The sequence below is a fragment of the Hylobates moloch genome, unplaced genomic scaffold (genome assembly GCF_009828535.3).
Source record: "Hylobates moloch isolate HMO894 unplaced genomic scaffold, HMol_V3 SCAFFOLD_24, whole genome shotgun sequence".
In the NCBI taxonomy this organism is placed as follows: domain Eukaryota; kingdom Metazoa; phylum Chordata; class Mammalia; order Primates; family Hylobatidae; genus Hylobates; species Hylobates moloch.
Window position 1 is genome coordinate 24,871,427 of NW_026652299.1, and position 22,250 is coordinate 24,893,676.

At 40.3% G+C, this 22,250-nt stretch overlaps 1 protein-coding gene across 7 annotated transcripts in view; it reads right to left on the reverse strand.

The window, feature by feature from the left end:
- The window catches only part of CUNH2orf76 (chromosome unknown C2orf76 homolog), an 80,426-nt gene that overhangs the window by 7,198 nt on the left and 50,978 nt on the right, over positions 1–22,250 (reverse strand). For 4 of the 7 annotated variants that reach the window (XM_032145629.2, XM_032145630.2, XM_032145628.2 and 1 more), the window contains 2 exons: positions 17,623–17,704; positions 7,887–8,214 (listed from right to left, as the gene is read on the reverse strand). In XM_032145629.2, the coding sequence (XP_032001520.1) occupies positions 8,138–8,214; positions 17,623–17,704 (159 nt within the window). In that variant the 3' untranslated portion in view covers positions 7,887–8,137. Of the gene's footprint in view, positions 1–5,882; positions 5,954–7,886; positions 8,215–12,469; positions 12,504–17,622; positions 17,705–22,250 lie in introns of those variants that run through there. The other 3 variants (XM_058434404.1, XM_058434406.1, XM_058434405.1) reach the window with 3 other exon arrangements.

The window sequence follows — 22,250 nt, forward strand, 5'->3', positions numbered from 1 at the left end:
AGGGTTCGGATGGGAGAGCTGTCCCTATGCTGGTGGGGTGCAGAACTTGATGGTGTGGAAGAGGGAGGACAATGCTGAAGTGTGCTCATAGGTGTTCCAGAGGTGGGGAGCCCGGGCACGAGGGAGGACAGATAGCACTACTCGCTCGCTCACCCACACAGGAAGGCAGGTGGGGGACGTGGCCAGGAGCAAGAGCATGCTGTCTAGGATGGCCCAAAGTAAGGACAGCAGCTGGGAGAGGAGGGATCTCAGGGTTGAGGGTCTAAAGCAACCTGGAGAGCGAGCGGAACTGTGGGGCAGCGTGAGGACCTGACTGCAGCTTAGCGGCCATGACCGACAGTGTGGCCAGTCAGCACTCACCCTCCACCCCACCACGTGCATTGCAGCTGTTCAGGTGCAGGTGGAGAAGGTGGAGTGCGGCAGGGTTAGGCCTGGGGCCAGAGGGGTCAGGGCAGCAAGGGTCTAGGCAGAGATTGATGAGAAGGCGTAGAGGATCTCAAGTCAGGGGGTGGAATAGTGAGAAGACAGCAGGATCAATGAAGGTGGGGGTTCAAGAGCCTTGGAGGCGGCACCAGAGGCAGAGAAATGGAAAGTCAGGAGACAGCAGTCAGAGAACGGGAGGTGGATATTGAGATGGTATTGTGGACTAGGGTGCAGTTATTAATGACTATGGCAAAGGTGTGCCTCCAGGAGGAGGTGGCTGAGACAGACGACAAGAAAGTTGCAGTGAGTTCTTCAATGACCTAAGAGTCCCCAGGGTACAGGAAGGTTTGTCTATGTCTATCCTGAATTATGAGAGACAGCAGCAGTCAGCCAGGAGCTAAAATCATCAGGTAATAAGGGAGAGTGGCACAGGGCCTGCAGGTGTCGGCAACAAGCTTAGGGGATGGCAATAATGTATAGTCCAATGGCATAAGGCTCAAGGTCACAGGATAGAGGGAGGAGGAAGGGGCACTGATAGGAAATTAAATGAAGTTGTTGTGCTTTGCTAAACAGAATTAACACTGAGTGGATTGCAGATGACAGCTCCCGATCTTACTGCTCTCATTCCCCATCAAGTCACAGATGGAGGGGAAGAGGCCCTCGCCACCCTCCATCCCTGCCACTTGCCTTAGTCCTGTGAAGGAGTCACAGCCTTAAGAGTGCTCTGGTGACTGCTTTGATTGACCAGATTTGATAGATCACAAGAATGCCATTATGGACGACAGTTTTTTTCCTATGTATTGGACGTAATAGAAATGAAGTTAAAACCAAAAGCTTGAGTCTCTAAGGCAGTATTCCCAAAACGGTCTGCCCTTACCTATTTTGAAAGAGTCACGTGACTTCATCCGGGACCTGAAATGGATTTTCTCCATCTTAAAATCTCACGGCCTATGAATGACATTATTCACTGAACACTCATCCAAAGTGGCAGCAGCACGGAATGGAGGAGGGTCACTGCTCCCTAACAAACCACATCGTCAAGCAGCACAACACACATCCAGTATGTTTAAGTCATGACAACTATATGACCCTCTGGCTGACTAATGGTCAACAAATGAGCCTCCAAAGGCCATTATCGAAACTCGTATGCTCATATTCTAGCCCAAAATGCACATTTGGGGATGGGGAAAGTGGTCTCACGTCTGATTCATTGAATAAATGTATCTCCTTTGATGGAAAGAAATGACAAATGCCATGCCTTCCTCTTCCACTCCTATAAATACTAGAAGTGCAGAGTGAAAGGTACAGAGTGGCCATGAGATGCATGCTGTGGCTCTATGTGGTTCTTTCCAGGCCTGCAGACAGAAAGGCCCACTGTCTTGATGGTGGAGTTCAAAATATTAACCTCAGACCAATTAAGTCAATATTCCACTTCAATTAGCTTTGCTACTCTGAGCAATCATGAGAGTTTCTGAAAGTAAAATGTGGTGAAACTGCCCAGAACCAATAATCAGAGCCCTTCTCCCAACACACATGCATGCATACATGTACACATGTGTACATGTACAGTGAGAAAAAGATGACAAGATTGCTGGACAACTTCTCTAGTGGGCAGAGGTGTCCAAGTACAGATCCTTGGACACTCAGGCCCACGATGCCCCGACATGCATTAGCAGAAATGGGGAAGCCCCCGCTCTTCCCTCTTGTCCCCAGCAATCAGCAGCAGGTTTCCAAAGGGGCTCAGGCCAGGCCAGTTCTCTGTGTGTCCAAATAGGCAGGAACATCACCATCTCTCCTGCCTGTGTCTGGGGCAGGCAGAAAAAGAAGGAAAAGAAAACCCATTTGCTACGGCAAAGAAGTTCCTCGAAGTCACATGAAACCTGGCCCAACTCGTGGGACCAGGGCCCATGTGTTCCTTTGGCAAAGGCAAGTTCTCTTCAACTGAGAATAGAAAAATGCATGTAAAGGGGTGCCAACAACACAGATGGGGAACTGTCTCTTGGCTGTAGTTGACCACCTTTCTACCATGTTTCTCCAAGTGCCCAACTCCCTTTGTTTTCAAAGAGTGGCAGAAAGTAGGATTTGAAGCCAGAAGAGACCTGCTCTTTGACTTATCAGATCTTAGGCCTTGAACAAGTGGCTTAATCTCTGAGGGTGAGGGTTCCTTGCTCCAAAATGAAGTTGCTGCTGCTGCACTCACTCTCACAATAAGCACCCAAAGACATGTAAAAAGCACCCACTTCCTGCTAGGTTCTGTCCGTAAGTGCCTTGTAGACAATGTCCCACTTGATCACAAAACTCTGCAAAGTGGCCCTTATTATCTACTCCATCTCATAGATGGGGAAACCAGGACTCCTCAGAGCTCTATCACAGTCTACTGTGTGGATGAAATGAGATAATATAAAATACATACAGCGTCTGACACATAGTGGTGATTTAAAAAAGAGACTTCTCAACCATATTTAAGAGCGTGATCACGCTTTGAAATGCATAAAATGACAATGCTTTAAAATGCATACCTATATGTTTAAATAACATATGTGCAAAAAAAAAATAGGTCTGAAAGTATGCGCACCAAGCTACACAAAGGAGTGACCTTGCAAGAAGAGGAGTTTTACTTTTCTTAACCTTCAGAATTTTGTTGTTGTTGTTTTGAGACAAAGTCTGGCTCTATAGCCCAGGCTGGAGTGCAGTGGTGTGATCTCGGCTCACTGTAACCTCTGCCTCCTGGGTTCAAGCCATCCTCCCTCCTCAGCCTCCTAAGTAGCTGGGGCTACATGCATGCACTACCATGCCCAGCTAATTTTTGTGGAGATGTGGTTTCACCATGTTGCCCAGGCTGGACTCAAACTCGTGAGCTCAAGTGATCACTGGCCTCGGCCTCCCAAAGTGCTGGGATTACAGGTGTGAGCTACCACGCCTGGACCAGAATTGCTTGTTTTAACAAGCAAATGTGACTTAAAACACATGAAAAAGATCAGAAACTCTAAAAAATAGACATAGAAAAAATAACCTAGATGGAAATATGTCAAAATGCTCATGGCAATTGCCTGATGGATTTTTTCTGCTTCTTTTAATTTCTGTACATGTTTTGGTTTTGTTTTTACTAATTCTTTTTTTATGAGACAGGGTCTCACTATGTTGCCCAGGCTGGTGTCAAACTCCTAGGCTCAAGCAATCCCCCCCACCTCAGCCTCCTGAGTAGCTGAAACTACAGGCATGCATCACCACACCTGGCTTGCTTTCAGTCATTCTTAACACAAATACATTCTCCTTATGAAATTATGGCATACACCTTTTGTGTTTTAAGAAGGCCTTCTCTACCCCAAGGTCACAAATATAATCCATTTTTTCTTCTAATAAACTCATCATCTTGTTTTTCATGTTTAGTTATTTAATCCATCTGAAATTTTAGTGAATGGTATGAAGTAGGACCCTTAACTGTTTTTTTTAAATACATGGCCATGTGCTAAATAATCTTCCTTTTCCTCATAATTACAAATAATACCTTTATTAGCTATTGTTTCCATGTAAATTTTATCAGTTTTTATATTCTACTCCATTGATCATTTTATCTAGTTCTGTATCATTACCAACTTGTTTTGATCACTGAATATATTTTGACATCTGGTAGGCAACCACCCTTTCTTCTAGTCTACCTTTTGTTTTTCCAAATTGATCTTGGCTATTCCTGCATATTTTTCTTCCAAATGAATTTAAAAATCAATTTGTCAAGTTCCATGATAAATCCTTTGGGATTTTGATTGAGATTGCATTTATTTATGGATTAGGTAGGTATCTTCCATCTATAAACATGTAATCTATCTCTATTTAGGTCTTTTATACTCATCTAATAACACTTTTATAGCTTTTGTGAACAATACATTTTAGGTTCAGCATTCAAGTCTCTTAGTTCAAAAAACTTAATTCTCTTGCAATCATATTGTCTACAAATGAATGTTTTGCCTACTCCTTTCCAATATCTGAGAATCTTATTACTTTTCCTACTGTACTGACTACAATAAGACCTGCAGAAACATACTGAACAGTACTGGCAATAGTGTTCATTCTTGTCTAATTCATATTTTTTGTGCTGGAGTGCAGTGGTGTGATCACAGCTCACTGCAGCTTTGACCTCCTGGACCCAAGGGATCCTCCCACCTCTGCCTCCCAAGTAACTGGAACTACAGGCGCAAGTTACCACACTCGGTTTTTTTGTTTTGTTTTGTTTTTTTATGGAGACAGGGTTTCGTCCTGTTGCCCAGGCTGGTCCCAAACTCCTGAGCTCAAGCAATCTGCCTGCCTCAGCCTCTCAAAGTGCTGAGATTACAGGCCTGAGCCAACACACCCAGCCGTAGCCTCTTACTCATATCTAATAGATTTGCTGAAACACTTCTCCATTAAGCAGGTTTTCTATGAGAAACCTTCATCAAGTTAACGGTATTTCTTTCCCTTGCTAATTTGTATATATGCAGGAGCAAGAATATCATCAAATGCCTTTTGGCATCTATTGAGATAAACATAATTTTTTTCTCCTTTATAAATTTTGAAAATTACATTGAGAGGTTTTCTAATTTTGAATCAATCTTCCATTCCTGGTAAAAGTCCTTTTTAGTCACAATATATTTTTATTTATTGTAAACACAACAGAAATGTCTTTTCTCATAGTTGTGGAGGCTACAAGTCTGAAATCCAGGTGTCAGCAGGGCTCTGCTCCCTCTGCAGGCTCTAGGGAACAATCCTTCTTTGCCTCTTCTAGTTTCTGGTGGTTGCTGTTGATACGTTTATTTTTTATTTTTATTCTATGTTTATAAGTGAAAATAGCCTATATGTACCTTTTATAAGAAAAATACACACCAAAAAAGGCACTATACATACATATTTTTGCATTATCTACTTAAAAATGCACAGGTAAAGATATGCTTAATTTTATATTTTAAAAAAGCCTGGTAGGCAAATTGAATGTGTACAAAGCGAACAACTGGAATATGTTTTAACCTCTACTTATTGAGTTCCCTATTTGGGTTACTGCTGCCATCATCAATCCAGCCACTCAACTCCAGCAAGAGTCACTGAAGTCTCCATTCCTCCCTCCCCACACTATCCCCGTCCAGGCATTCACCAGGTCCCAAACATTCTAAGGTCATTCTACCTCAGGTCTCCGCTGGGAGGCTGCAGGATGGAATGGGGGAAGTCAGGATTTTAAGACAGATTTGGTTCCAATCCCATTGCACATGACTGCATTCACTTGAGCAAATAACTATACCTCTCTGGGCCCCAATTTCTTCATCTATAAATATACATGCTACGATTGAAGAACTGTGGTAAAGGTCAAATGAGATAACATATGTAAATTAACTCCCACACCATACTTGCCACAGAATGCACGATCAAATGGTAACACCAAGAACCTCCCCACTCCTGTTCTTCCCCTCTGCCCCTGCCCTGGGCCAGGCCTTCCAAACTTCACCTGCTCAATGATGTCTTCTAGTCTTTCTGCCATCTGGACATTGCTGACAAAGCTCACTTTCTAAAATACAAATGAGATCAAATACCTGTTTAAATCATGCTACTGGCTCCCAGCTACCTACTAGATACAGTTCTAACTCCTTAGCATGACTTGTAAGGCCTACTCAATCTACCTTTCTGGCCTTATCTTCCTCTACTCTGTTCCATGTACTTTACACTCCTGTATAGATGCTCCTCAACTCACAATGGGGTTAGTCCCAATAAACTCATTGTTGGTTGAAAATATCATCTAAGTGAAAAATGCATTTAATACACCTAACCTATCAAACATTGCAGCTTAGCTTAATCTACCTTACATATGATCAGAACATTTACATTAGCCTAGAGTTAGGCAAAATCATCTATCACAAAGCTGATTTTATTGTAAAGTATTAAATATTTCATGTAACTTATTGAATACTGCACTCAAAGTGGAAAATATAATGGCTGTATGGGTACTCAGTGTTTCTACTGAATGCCTATTGCTTTTGTACCACTATAAGGTCAAAACATCATTAAGTTGCACCATCTATTAAAGTCAGGGACATTAAAATTTGTGCTTTCTCCTAAAACCTCAAGCTCTTTCACAGTCCTTTGCCTTTGTGTATGCTATTTCCTCTTCCAGAAAGCCTTTCCCTTCTTCTCTTCTAAGCAAAAATTCCTATTCAATCTTCTAAGACACAGCTCAACTGCTACTTCTTAAAAAAAAAAAAAAAAAACTCAGAACTAATTTCTGTCAACAATGCTCTGATGGCAGCTTTTTCTGCTATTCTTAAAATCGTTTGCTTATACTATGTCTTTCTCCATTCACTGAGGCAAAAACTGGGTCTTATTTTCCTCTTTATTAACTCCCCAAAAAGCTACGTCATCTGTGTATTCAACACTTTGCTCCTGAATGAAACAATGAATAAAATAAATAGAATTTCTGTTTTAAAGAAGACCCTATTCACTTTTTCAACAAAGCAAAGCATCTTCTAATCATGTTACTCAGACTTTCAAAGTTGATTTCTAAAAAAAAATAGGTTTTCTTAAGTTAGACACGACCATAATGAAACCAATTCGCCCTCCTGGCAACTCTGAGGACTCAAAGAGCAATGGCACGGCCGGCTAAGCTCTCCAGGACTCAAAGAGCAATGGCACGGCCAGCTAAGCTCTCCAGGACTCAGGGAGCAATGGCAGAGCTGGCTAAGTTCTCTAGGACTCAAAGAGCAATGGCAGAGCCAGCTAAGCCCTCCAGCACTCAGGGAGCAATGGCAGGGCCAGCTAAGCCCTCCAGGACTCAGGGAGCAATGGCAAGGCCGGCTAAGCCCTCCAGCACTCAAGGAGCAATGACAGAGCTAGCTAAACTCTCCAGGAGTTCTGATTAAACGCAGGCTGACTGAAAGGCCTCTGAAAAAATGACTCCTCAGGTGCTGGTGGTCAGCCATGATCAGGAACCACAAGTATTATATTATTTAGAAGGAATGTATCTTCCAGGACATAGACTTGTTCTCAATGAACAATTTTCTTCCAGAAGTGCAAGCATCCTGCTGCTTCCTCTCTCCAAATAAATGAGTTTGATTCTATGATAGTTTGTTCCTGAAGATGGAAAACACAGCTCAAGAAAGAAAAGAAAAAAAAATCAGCAACATTATTTGTATAGGCTGCGATACTTAAAAAAAAAAAAAAGTAACCGTCCTACATCATAAAACCTCCCTAAAATATACACAATTGAATTGCACATATGGTGGTATGTATCACACACCCTGAGCTAAAAGATAGCCATGAGGGTCAAGAAATTCAGAATTTCTGGTAGCCACAGACAGAAACAGTTGCTATAATTAGAAACTACAGAAAAAAATATAAACAGTATGATCTTAGTCTTACAATCTTTTTAAGGAACTCAACATGCAAGTCACCAAAATAATTCTTAATTTTAGAAAACAAATTATAATTTAAAAATCACTATTCCACGATAATTTTTAATAACAATTTATTTCCCTTTAAAAAGATCAAATGTTTTTCTCATAATATATTATTTTACAACAACAAAGAAAAAGAAAGAGAGAAGGAAAAAAAGACCTGAAGAGAAAGAAATCACCATATTTTAGCTCAAAGAGTATAGCCTGGGATTAATTTTTTAAGATTTGTTTGTCAATTTCAAAAACTCAGCAGTGGAATAAAGAGCTTAATACAGGCATGCAAAAAGGAAGCCCTCGAGATGTTTTCACCAGGATGAAATGGGATTAGCTTTGTAGTTCTTATAATCTTCTTCACAGAAGAATGCAATTTCAGTTTCACTGGCTGAAAAAAAAGCAGAAAATGGAAAAAAAGATTTTAATGTAAATCTAAATTTTAAACAAGTATGGAAATCCATATGACTTTGATTCGGTATTTCAGAATAGCTTCAGATGCCTAAAGTGAAAAAGATGAGTTTTTGTTGGGTCACACAATACATTTTACCAAATCAACAAGAAGTTTCAGGTGAAGTTTTAAGAATCGAAAACTCAAATGATTTAAAAGTAAAAAAGAACAAAAAACAAAAAATTAAAATCAAGAGTTAATACAAGAATCTGGTTTTCAGGAAATCATAAAATTGCTCGTTTATAGTCTTTTTTACAGTGCTAGGAAATAAAAAACCTTGATTTTTTCTCAAATATGCTACTCAGGTACTGAAGGAAGGGGAGGGAAAACTCTTTTTCCCCCCTGAAATTAGCCTGTAGGTATAATAATTTAATACTTAGAGGATCAGTAGAATATTTTACAGATCACTTTACATTCTCCCTCATGACCCATCAAAATATGTGTCTGAAGAAGTTAATTTTTTGCCCTGCTTATGATTAATTCATGCGGCTTCAACAATATGCAAAGTGAAAGACACAAATTGGCTTCTACCTCGATACCTTCAAATACCTCTAATTATTCACAGGGGAGATGGCACAGCTAAAGGACCCATGAAGGTTCAGAGCAGTCACAATTCTTTCAACCTAGCAGGTCAAGGACTGCATCTTCTAAAACAATAAGTCAGCAACATTATTAATTCAGGCTAGAGACAAATCTGATGGAAAGCCTTCCAATTATTAAACATGCAATTCTTTAAGGCGTTGTGCCAACAAGTTCCACATTCATTTTTCAAATTAAACCAGAAGTTAATACAGTCTGCTTGGCTTTTACAGAAAGAGCAAAAGGGCCTTCAGAATCTCCACAAGAAAACCGACAAGATTATTCGTAATGCATACTGAGCACTCAATTAACATACTCTCTAAAAACGACAAGAAAAACTCTCCAAGTCAAATAAACAGGATAATAAGAAAGGGTGCCAAGGATTATCGCTGGTCTCCTAGTTTACAACTCTCATCTCATCATTAGACTTTATCACAAAATAATGAAATTAATGAGATTAGCATGCCATTTCATTAAAAATGTTTTTGCTGTTTTCAAAAATATCAAATTTAATGTTTGTTAATCATAAGCTACCCATGCTCATTACAGAAAATAAACAAGTGTCAAAAGAAGAAAATAAAGCCACCCATAGTCACAGATCCTCATTCCAGTCCTCTACTATATCTTCAAGATTAAATTTAATCTGAGTAGATGAAAATCAGATTGCAACCTCGCATGACAAGGAGCCTGTGGGGGATACAGCACAGAGAAACTGGAGATCAATAAGGAGGGGCTGTAAAAAGATGCACCCTGTGCAAACAGTAAGTTAAGGTACAGTTAAATTTTACAAGAAAGTGGCATCTAAAAGAATGGGTAAAAGACTCCTCCACACTTGGAATCAGTGGGAAAAAGAAAATCAAGAAAGAGAGCTTCAAAAACTTCAATATTCAAAGATATCTGGAAATCTATCCTTTACAGAAAAAGCTCCTGAGGTTTCCTTTCTTGAAGGAAAGCATGCCCAGAGGTAGACGTATATAATTTGCAAGTGATTCTAATCAACCTTCTAATGGAGAATGAGCAAAAGACACCCTGTTCTTAATAATCACAGAGCAAGGTTTTATCTGTGATGTGCTATTTACATACAGAACTTTACACAGCGCTTTGCCCACACAGCACTTCGCTCAATCCACGCTAACTGTAATTACAATTTTCACTTACTGCAGTTGACATTTATCTGAACCCCTTTTGAAAAACGAATATGTTGTGTGGCTCTTCAGCAATAGTAGGTTCAGAGAAGCTGCTGGAAAGCAAGGACTAAGCAGTTCTGTTTTGACACACAGGTTCTCTTGGGTCCAGTTAACTTAAACATCAATCCATTATTTACATAAGGAATTTATGCTAGCTCTCATAATGTGGACTCAAAATGAGAGTCTGCAGTGTAAAGATTTTATTTTCAGATGACTGCACCTTTTTTCAGGAAATCTAGGTAAACAAATGGGTTAAACTATAATACTTCAGGCTGATTTAAAATTTTTTTCACCCTTAACAAATTGGAAAACACATAAATTAAAATTTACTCCAAACATTCAAAAGTAAAACATTAAATGGGTTTTAAATTTTAGTAATGTGGTCCTTAAGCAGAAGTAGAATATAATGTTTTCTTACATCTGTAAGACACTGTGGAAAATGTTTCAGAGAATGATTTCAGGGACTTACACTGCAAATTTATTTGCCAATTTATGTGAAAACCAATTATAAATGATTTTTAAGGTTTCTACATAATCACTTTCCACCATTATCCCTTAAATTCCTGCTTCCCAAATACTATTTAAAATGGCTCCTTTAAAACTGGCTGGGGATGAACCCTCAAGAAGTCTACCTTGTGCTGGTCCCCCAGGGCACCTGATTTTAAATTAAATGTGCTGCAGGCGGCAGGGCAGTCAGGTGCAGAGTGCCTTGGCATGGGAATCTGAAATGAATGTGCAATCTAAAATCCAATAAATACACTGCCACTTCATCCCTTCGTCTTACTATCAAATGAAACCAAGAACCCTCCAAATACATTTGTAGGATCCTTTTAATACTGATGTTCGAGTTTAATGAAATAAACACAAGCCAGGGCTTTCAAACTTTGGATATAAAATTAATCATTTTATAATGCTTCCAGACAGGCAGACAGACAAGACACACACACACACACAACTTTAACAGGAACATAATGATAATGACTTTAAATGAAAGAATATAAGAACAATCAATTTTAAGTATAAAATCCCAAGAAAAATTAAATGCAATGTATTTAAACTCTAAAACTAATTTATCTCAATAAATTCATCTATCAACAAGGATTTATCCATATGTTCTGAGTCCCTAGCCTCATGCTAGTCAGCACCAACGTAGTATGAGGCGCAGCCCCTGTTGTCTGGAAAAAGGAGCCTGAGACACGCGCACTGATTTTGTGGTACAGAAAATCCACAATCTTCGAAGCTGCCATGTGACAATAACTGCACACTGTTGACAAAAAAAAATACAGGAAGGGCGAGGTGTTGCTTCTGTGGCAATCTGAGACCAAAAGGACAAAGTTTCACCCTCTCTCCCACTCTAGGAGTATAGCCTATCCTCCCAAATGTCACAAAATCCTAATCTACAAACCATTCAAAGCTGTGCTCGCATTTGAGTTATATTTCTAAGTTTTCACCACCAACAAAGGTCCCAAGTGCTGTGCCTTTTATTTCATGACTTGCTTCAAATATTTGTTTTGGATCTGCTGGCAGAGAAGATTTCGAACTACAGTTTGAAGAAAACAACTAGCCAAAAAACAACAACAACAACAACAACAACAAAAACCTCGGTCTTTGATAGACTGGGTACATGCCTGTAATTTCCACCATAGTGTGGGGAGGTAAAAAGGGAAACACTACAGAGGTTCACTCTGAATCCTGCTTCTGGAATCCCCCAGTTTCCTGGGTCCGACACCCACATTACCGAGTAACCAGACTATCACTGTTTCTATGTAAGAGTGAAGAACGGCCACCATAACATACTGTCGAAGGAAGAAAACATGCATGACCTAAAATACTGCTACCCAGAAAAAGAAAGGGAAGGGGACCCACACCTTAAGGAAACACAAATCAAACATGATCCCGAAAGAGAAGGGGGAGCCACAGAATCCCACAATATTAGCTGTACAGACAAGATCACCCAAAGGGGCGAGGCGTGAACAACAGGGTTCTGGGTTGGGGGCAGATGACAGAAGTGACACGCAAAATGAAAACAAACCACGAGGGAGTTTTGGAATTATTACAGGACCTGGCTTGCCAAGCATGCTTCCCTCAGATAAACACTTACAGTTTGGCCATTGTATCTTGTTTTAAAATGTTTCCAATGAAACACAACTGGCTTTGGAAGAGTTACCCAGCCACAATTTCTCTCTTAAACCAGACCAGATTCGAAAGACAACAGTAGTAGAATGTAGCAAAATGAAAGAGAGAAAATAACACTTAAAAAAAAAAAAGCTTACATGTAAATGTATTACTTAGGGGAATTAGTCCATAAAACTACAATTGCTGACAAAAAATTATAAGTAACATTTCTAAGTAAAAGTCTCTTCTTGCTTCTACTGAGCAAATCTTTTTTAAGTACGTATTTTCGTACTGAGTCCACAAGCAAAAACTTCCACTGACGTCAGGTGTAGAATGTTCCACGGGGATCTGCAGTGCAGATAAAAAGCCAAAGGATGAACTAGAGAATTTCTCCCTGAGAAAAGAAATCTTCAAACATGTTTTTTCCCCCTAATTTCCCCACTTGCAGCCTTTCTTTTCCTTTCATGACTACTGCAGCAAAGTCCTAACGATAAATTTGTTACCCTGGCATTATTCCCATGGCAACTGGCTGTGATAGCAGAGTGACAGATCTACAGCAAGATCAAGTGGTGAAAAGGGAGACAGAGACAACTTTGAATTTTTCTCTTAAACCTCTTAAAAATCTAACCAGACACGGCACTGAGGGAGGGAAAATTCCCTAAAAAAATCACATGTATCAGGCCAGGCACAGTGACTCATGCCTGTAATCCCAGCACTTTGGGAGGCCGAGGCAGGTGGATCACTTGAAGTCAGGAGTTGAAGACCAGCCTGGCCGACATGGCGAAACCCCGTCTCTACTAAAAATACAAAAATTAGACAGGCATGGTGGTGTATACCTGTAATCCCAGCTATTCAGAGACCGAGGCAGGAGAATCACTTGAACCTGGGAGGCGGAGGTTGCAGTGAGCCGAGATCACGCCACTGCACTCTAGCCTGGGCGACAGAGCGAGACTCTGTCTTAAAAAAAAAAAAATCACATGTTTCAAGTATCATTTTCACAACTCATTTCTCACTTAGAATTTTTTGTTGCTCTCCAGGTACCCTCATCTCCTTCCCCAGGTATAACCTCAGCTTGTCCCCAGGAGCATAGCAACACCACTCTAGATAACAAAGAGAAAATCGCTCCCTGCAGGGACCCAATCACCCCGAGCCCAGGGCTGCTGGCTTGCTGGAGTTCGGAGGGCAGTTTGGAGTCCTCATACCACTCTGAAATGAGTGGAGAATCTGGGAAAATAATCTGACTCTGATCCAGGACCAATAGCCTTAAAGTAAGAGGACAAAAAAAAGGATTTGCTTCTCACCTTTACAGATGGTTCATTACATAAGTCAGTTTGAAATTAATCACAACAAGACCAACAACTCAATATTTTAGTAAAGTCAAAACATTTGCCAATTGCCTTCTCCAGGACGGTTTCCAAACAAAGCAGTTGTTCCTGAGGACCTTTTACACATTTCACTCCCGATGCCTTCATTGTTTTACACAACCTTTACGACAACCTTCTAGAATAGGTTTCACTCCATTGTTTTGTTTTTTTTTTTTTTTTGAGACGGAGTCTCGCTCTGTGGCCCAGGGTGGAGTGCAGTGGCGCAATCTCGGCTCACTGCAAGCTCCGCCTCCCGGGTTCATGCCATTCTCCTGCCTCAGCCTCTCCGAGTAGCTGGGACTACAGGCGCCCGCCACCACGCCTGGCTAATTTTTCTTTTGTATTTTTAGTAGAGACGGGGTTTCACCGTGGTCTCGATCTCCTGACCTCGTGATCCGCCCGCCTCGGCCTCCCAAAGTGCTGGGATTACAAGCGTGAGCCACCGCGCCCGGCCCACTTCATTGTTTTACACAACCTTTACAACAACCTTCTAGAATAGGTTTCATTATTCTATTTTTACAGAAAACAAAATAGAGTTTCAGAGAAGATAAGTGGCTTACAGAAGGCCAGAAAGCAAGCAAAGTACACAGCCTTCATTCTAACCAATTTTCCCCAACGTCATGGGTTTACACTTTAAAAAAAAAAAAATGGTCCTTTAATTACAAGGAATACATGTAAACTGTAGAAAAATTTTTAAATCACCATAAAAACAATTAGATAATACAGAAAAGAAAGGAGAATATCAATTACTGGTAATGCCACCACCTCAAGAAACCATTCCTATAATTTTGGCATATGATCTTTTCTCCACATACGCATAAACAATAATCTTACATGTATACTTTAAACATTTTAAAACAATAATGGGGTCGGGCACAATGGCTCATGCCTGTAATCCCAGCACTTTGGGAGGCCAAGGCAAGTGGATCACCTGAGGTCAGGAGTTTGAGACCAGCCTGGCCAATATGGCAAAACCCTGTCTCTACTAAAAAAATACAAAAATTAGCTGGGCATGGTGGTGCACACCCATAATCCCAGCTACTCAGGAGGCTGAGGCAGGAGAATTGCTTGAACCCAGGAGATGGAGGCTGCAGTGAGCCGAGATTGTGCCATTGCACTCCAGCCTGGGCAACAGAGCGAGACTCTGGTCTCAAAACAAAAACAAAAACAAAAAAACCCAAACAATAATGGTATCACGCAGTATGTTCTATTTCTATTCAATAAATCAAGCTCTACATCAGTGCTTCACATACAGGGAAGGTCAGGGCTAACCCCACCACCCCTCTGAAGACCTAGCACAAACTCACAGCTTGTCCCTGTTGGCTTAGAAACAAGTATCATTGAAATTCAAACTTGAGAAAGTCTTACTGGTCAAACCGACCCACAGAAAATTCAAGGTCATATTCATTCCCGACAGTGGGGTAAGAGTATCCATTTTCCTACATCTTGAACTCTCTTGGACAATGCCACTTTTTTCATGTCTGCTAATCTTATAACAATTGCTGCTGTCCAAGGTCACCCAGACAGTAAGAGACAGAATCAGGTTTTGGACCCAAGCACTCTGGCTCTGGACTCTGTTATTTTTATAGAGATGAGGTCTCACTATGTTGTGCAGTCTAATCTAGAGCTCCTGGCCTCAGGCAATCCACTAGCCTGGCGTCCCAAACTGCTAGGATTACAAGCATGAGCCACCGCACCCGGTCCCAGACTAGAGTCTTAACATTAGACTCTACTACATAAAACAGTATCTATGTACTCATTTCTAATAAGTACTCATTCTCTCCTAATAAGGTGGAGCTATTTTTAATATGTGAGTTATTTCTTCTATCAATAGAATTTTTCTTTTTCATAGTAATTACAAGGGCTCTTTATAAAGTCAGGCTAATAACTTCTTTTTCTTTTCTTTCTTTTTTTTTTTTTTTTTTTTTTTGAGACAGAGTCTCACTCTGTTGCCCAGGCTGGAGTGCAGTGGTGTGATCTCAGCTCACTGCACCCTCTACCTTCCGGGTTCAAGCCATTCTCGTGCCTCAGCCTCCCAAGTAGCTGGGATTACAGGCATGTGCCACCACACCTGGCTAATTTTTGTATTTTTAGTGAAGATGGGATTTCACCATGTTGGCCAAGCTGGTCTCAAATTCCTGACCTCAAGTGATCCTCCCGCCTTAGCCTCCCAAAGTGCTGGGATTATAGGCATGAGCCACCATGTCCGACCCCAGGCTAATAACTTTTTATCTGTTGTATATGCTGCAGGTATTTTTCAAAGTTTACTGTTTCTCCTTGAACTCTGTTTACAGTTTTTAGTTTATATGTAGTCAAATTTATCACTTCTTCCCGTTTATGGTTTCTGTCTTTGAGCTCATGCTTGGAAAGCTCTTCTCCTTCCCAAGATTATGAAATTCATTGAACTACACTTTCTTTTTTAAAAATTTTTTTACATTATGACATTTAACCCATCTAGAATTTATTTTGTAATAAAAACAGAGATAAGAGTTTGAATTTTATTTTCCTGAATGCTTTGGCAATGGGCTTGACATAATTTTCTGGCTAAATCATTCTTTCCTCACTTATTTGAAATGTCAACTTTATCATCCTGTGAAATATTACCCTTTTTTTCGTTTTTGGATTTTCCAGTGTTTTCCATGGAGCTGTCTGTCAATACCCCCATTAATATCAGTCTGTAATATTCATTATGCTTTATGCTTTAACAACAAGCAGGGCTACCTTATGGGTGCTACATGCCCCAATCACAAAGGTGCCACCTGCTACAATAATATAATACCATTTAAAGAAACAAATGCCAAATTTAAAATCATTCTTCAAAATAACAACCTTACATATTCATAATATGGAAAGACAAGAATATTCTAGCAAATAGTATAGACGTCAACACAGAAATCAAGTCTAAGATTTCACAACATGCTATTTAAGAACCTATTTAACTCAGAAGATCTATATTAGGAATTCATGCTCGTCACATGAATCAATCAGAAGTAAATTCCTGATATACGTGATTAAAGTAACTCAAAATAATACTCGTCAAAAAAAAATTCAGGCTCCCAATGTGCACCTCACTAACGGTGTTCCTTAACAAGTGCATATAAATATTATGAACAATGTGAGGCCGAGGCAGGCAGATCGCCTGAGGTTAGAAATTTGAGACCAGTCTGGCCAATATAGTGAAACCCTGTCTCTACTAAAAGAATACAAAAATGAGCCAAGCATGGTGGTGCACACGTGTGGTCCCAGCTACTCAAGAAGCTGAGGCAGGAGAATCGCTTGAACCCAGGAGATGGAGGTTGCAGTGAGCCGAGACTGCACCACTGCACTCCAGCCTGGGCGACAGAGTGACTCTGTCTCAAAAAATAAATTAATTAATAAATAATTAAGAAGCATGGCTTGTGACGCTGCATCCATCACCAATTGCAGAGGTGTGTCAGGGGCACACCGCCTTTAACCACTCAGACCTCCCTGACAATCTCCACTCCCCCTCCTGCCAGATCAGCTTTAGGTGTACATATACGTAGAATAACAGTGACATCTAATGGTCACAAAACATGTCACATAACATTTATTTAGAATAAACCACATGCACATTCTAGGCTGGAAGGCCCAATCAGGTACTTTTCAGCTGCACACACCAGGTTCCTATTTTAAATTCCATGCCTTGGTGGGCCCTGAGTGATTCGGAAGACTATCAAAAACCACACTGCATGTGATACCGACAATGCGTTTCATTATTCCTCATTAGTTCTTACTATGTCCATTTCTCTCCAACCATTGGCTTAAGTGACAATGAGAAGAGTAAGTAGACATGGTACTAACAACCCGTCACTTAAAATGACCCTCAGGAAAATTCTGAGCATACCTTCTGAAAACAGCCATTTGCATTCTGCATATTTGGAGAGCAGACACCTACTGCCCTCAGTCAAGAGATCGGAATGCACATCATTCTCATCCTCCTCCTCTGAACAGCTACCAGGCAGTGTCAGGGGGGCCAAGGGCAGCATTTACTTTCCAGTGAATTATCCAAATACCATCAGCCAGGCCTCAGCATAGGCCGGCAGAGTGTTTCCCCTCCAGCAACACAAGGCCCCCTTCCTCACCGATTCCAGCTGCTTTCAGAGTGCTGTCTTCTTTCAGCAGGAGTCTGTCATCATCTTCCAAACTCAACACAAGTTCATTTGTCTTAAAAAAGAAAGAAAGAAAGAAAGAAAGAAAATCTGCATTTTATTAGTACTTACATGGGTTTGTTTGGTGAGACTTCTCAAAGACACAGAGTTGTAACTTTGAGCACAGCAATAATCTAAGTAGATTCCACTCCCCAGGCCATAATGAGGGCAGTGAACAGAGGCACAGTGAGGTCCTGCTGAGTGCACGCACCACCTAAAGCACTGGGGAGAGTTCTGTGGCATAGGCGTGAAGTCAGATCAGGATGCAAATCCAGACTCCACCAGCACCCAGCTGTGTGTTCTCAACAAGCTACACAACCTCTCTAGGACTCGATCTCCGCATCGGTAAAAAAGGGGAGGAGAGGACCCCTTCCTCATCACCTGTGGTAAGGGTGACAGGATGGTGCATATAAACCCTCAGCGGTGCCGGCCGCAGGGTGAGCACTCTCTCTTAGCTGTCACTGTTCTTTTGCTGCGTCATCATCATCATCATCTGCCATCCTAACCTGGTCAGTGACAGAGCTGAGCTTCCAGCTCTGGCCAGTCTGACTTCTGAGAGAAGCAAGTATATTTCCTTTTTTTGTTTTGTTTTTCAAGACACGGTCTCACTCTGTCTACTAGGCTGGAGGGCAGTGGCATGATTATGGCTCACTACAACCTCAGTCTCCAAGGCTCAAGCAATCCTCCCATCTCCAGCCTCTTGAGTAGCTGGGACTGCATACATGTGCCACCAAGCCTGGCTATTTTTTTTTTATTTTTAGTAGAGATGGGGTCTCATTATATTGCCCAGGCTCATCTCAAACTCCCGAGGTCAAGTGATCCTCCCACCCTGGCCTCCCAAAATACTGGTATTACAGGTATGAGCCACCACACCTGGCCACAAGTATACTTCAAACGGCCAAAAGTCCACATATTTAAAAACCTTGCCCAAGCTAAAAAACATCTGGTTCCATGTCACATTAATTGGAATATTTCTCTATGTGATTTGGGGTGGGGGTAAATGAGAGTGCTCTCCAGCGATATTTACAAATCCAGTGAGACTCCATAAATACAAGTGAAAATTTAAAGTTGCCACTGGCCGGGCGCAGTGGCTCACGCCTGTAATCCCAGCACTTTGGCAGGCCAAGGTGGGTGGATCACAAGGTCAGGAGATCGAGACCATCCTGGCTAACACTGTGAAACCCTGTCTCTACTAAAAATACAAAAAATTAGCCAGGCACGGTGGCGGGCACCTGTAGTCCCAGCTACTCGGGAGGCTGAGGCAGGAGAATGGTGTGAACCCAGGAGGCGGAGCTTGCAGTGAGCCGAGATTGCACCACTGTACTCCAGCCTGGGCGACAGAGCAAGACTCAATTAAAAAAAAAAAAAAAAAAAAAAAGAGTTGCTATCTGCCCCTAAATAGCAAAAGAGATGACCACTAGTGGCACACAGTACCACTTGTCAACCAGAACACACCTGTTTAGCAACATATTCTATTTGTAGAATACAGCTGAGACAGACAGTCAACAGAAAGGCCTCTCAGCAGCCAAATCAGAAGCCCAACCCACGCAGGGTTTATGGACATCATTCACTGCAGAGCACAGGGGCTTAAACTCCAAGCATACAGATTAAAAGAAAAAATACTTTACTCAAAAAATCATTTTAGAATAGGTAATACAGTCTGCAATCTCAGCACTCTGGGAGGCCAAGGCAGGAGGACTGTTTGAGCCCAGGAGTTTGAGACCAGCCTGAGTAAGATAGCAAGACCCCATCTCTACAAAAAAAAAGTTATATTTAATTAGCTGGGTGTGGTGGCACACATCTATACTACCAGATGCTCAGGAGGCCGAAGCAGGAGGATATCTTGATCCTGGGAGGTAGAGGTTGCAGTGAGCTGTGTTCATGCCACTACACTCCAGCCTGAGCAACAGAGTGAGATTCTGTCTCAAAAAAAAAAAAAAAAAAAAAAGAATATCTACTCATTATACAAAGTTCTCCAAGCATATATGAATAGAAAGTGAAAAGTCAGTCTCCTTCCAATCCCCATCCACCAGCTATCTAGTTCTCCAGAGAGGACTGGGACCACTGAGAGGACCTGTTTCCCACACCCTCCCAACACAGTATGTTAGCAAAGCCTTCTGATCCTTGCCAATCTGACAGGTGTGGATTAAGTATAGTCTTAATTTGTATTTTATTATGCTTAAAGTTCTGAACATTTTCTATTTTTTAACAGAATTGTAGGCTAATTTATCCAATAAGAGTTGTAGAGTCTAGAGCATCTTCATATGCTAAGGACATTCGGCCTTTTCTGTAAGTTAGAAAAATTTCCCCCACTTTTCATTTGTTCCTTGCTTTTTCTCAGTGGTTGTTTTTTTTTACATAGAAGGTGTTAAACGAATTTTCGTGGAATAAGTAAGTTAGTGAATGAAGTAAAATGTATCAATCTCATATCGTTTCTCGGTTTTCTGGCATATTTAGAAAGACCTTCTTCACTCTAAGATTTTTTAAATTGCATGTTCTCTTCAAATATTTTTATGAATTTCATTTTTTGAATTTTTCATCGTGGAGAATTTCAAATATACAATAGATACAGAATAGTGTAATAAACCCCCTGCCCTGTACCCAGGACCCAACTTGAACAAATTATCAAGTCATGTTCCATCTGTTTCATCTCTATCCTCATCTATGGGTTTAATTTTTTAATCCAAGGGGTATTTATTTTGGCATAAGGAAAAATACATGGATTCAACTTAGCTGTTTTTTAGATGTTTACACAGTTATTCAAATACTATTTATTGAATCCTCCATCTTTTCTTTACAAACTTGAAATGCCATATTTACTATACATTCAATTTCCATATTTGGAAATACTGGGGTCTATTTTGGAACTTTTAATTCTGTGCCCTTAAACTACCAGTTCATGTGACAGTGCCATCCTGTTCTAATTACTATCGTTTTATAACATGTCTTGTATGTTAGAGCTAATTATTCTCATTTCTCTTTTTCAAAATTCTCCTGATTATTCTTATTTTTTTACATACTGATTTTAAAGTCAGCTTATTTAGTTTACATATAAACACAAATATTGTATTTTATTGGGGCAGCATTAAATATGTAAATTAAGAGAGAATTGATTCTATGCTGTTGTATCTTCCTATCCAAAATATCCTAAGCATTTCTATTTAAGTCTTATTTTGGAACTCTCATAGCAGGTTTTGTTTTGTTGTTAAGTTGAAGTACAGTTTCACCCAATAAAATGCACAGATCTTGAGAGGAGTTCACTTTAATGGGTCTGAAAAATTAATCCCAGAGTTTAGATTCATATTTTCAAGTGTGTGTGTGGTGACGGGTGAGGAAGGACAGCAGCATTTTAAGTTTTCTTTTCAAAGACCTTGCACATTTCTTATAAAGTTTGTTCCAGGATATGACTTCCACATATAAAATGGAAATTAAAGTTTTTATTTCAATCTTTTAATAGAAATTATTCTGACTTTATAAACAGACCACTAATTACCATCCATAATACACACACACACACACACACACACACACACACACACACACAGAGAAGGCTCTCGTGGGAAGGTATCCAGTCAGTCTTTTTATTGTGGGAATGGGAAGAAATTTCTGAGGATATGTAGTAACTGCAATTAGGAAAGTCTCTAAGCCCAGAAAATTAGGGAAATGGGGAAAATGCCTTTTATGAATGAGTTCATTAAGACAAAGGAATTATTCAGAAGTCTCTCTTTTTGGCTGACGAAGGAGATTAAAATTACAGCTGAGTTGGAACACTGACAGGCCAAGCCAGCAATGCCACAGGCCCTGCAGATGGGGAATAGAAAATGAAAGGACAACAGTAACTTGGAAATGAGAAAAATGCCTGTGAACTGGATAAGGCACAAATGAGGACATGTGGATGAAGTTTCTCTGAAGTTTCAAAGCTGTATCTGTGAAAATATATTGAACTCTTCCCTTAGAAAAGTTGAAGCAGAAACTTGCAGAACCATCCCCAGAGCATCTTAACTAGCATTGTTATGATTTGGATGAAAGTTTATAAAGCAAGATTTCAGAAGCACTCTGAGTGACTTAATTGTTTTGGGAATCCTCCCTTAAACAAATACATTGTTCAACTGGAAAAACAAGCCCTAATTTTATAACTAGAACCTGCCAGTGTGAAACATATGTCTTAAATATAAGTAACAATTCTAAGATTGTTTTGTCTTTCAATGACAGGATAATTTCCAGATTTTTTAAATGTTATAATACTGATAATTTGAACACAATGAACTATGTCTTCACTAAGATGAAGAAATAATTTACTACTTACTCCTTTTTGGAAACATGAGCATATGAAAAGCCAAATGATGTAGAACACGCAGCAATGAATGGAGAATGGGGACTCACTTTGCTTTACAACCTTTTCAAAGAGCGTATCGTTTTATTTTAACTTTATTTTATATTTATATTTGTATTTTAGATATATTGTATATAATACATAAAAATATAGAACATTACCTATTCTCTACATTTTAGGAACAGGTTGAAAACATTCCTGTTCCAGAGGAGAGAAACTGGATGAAGTC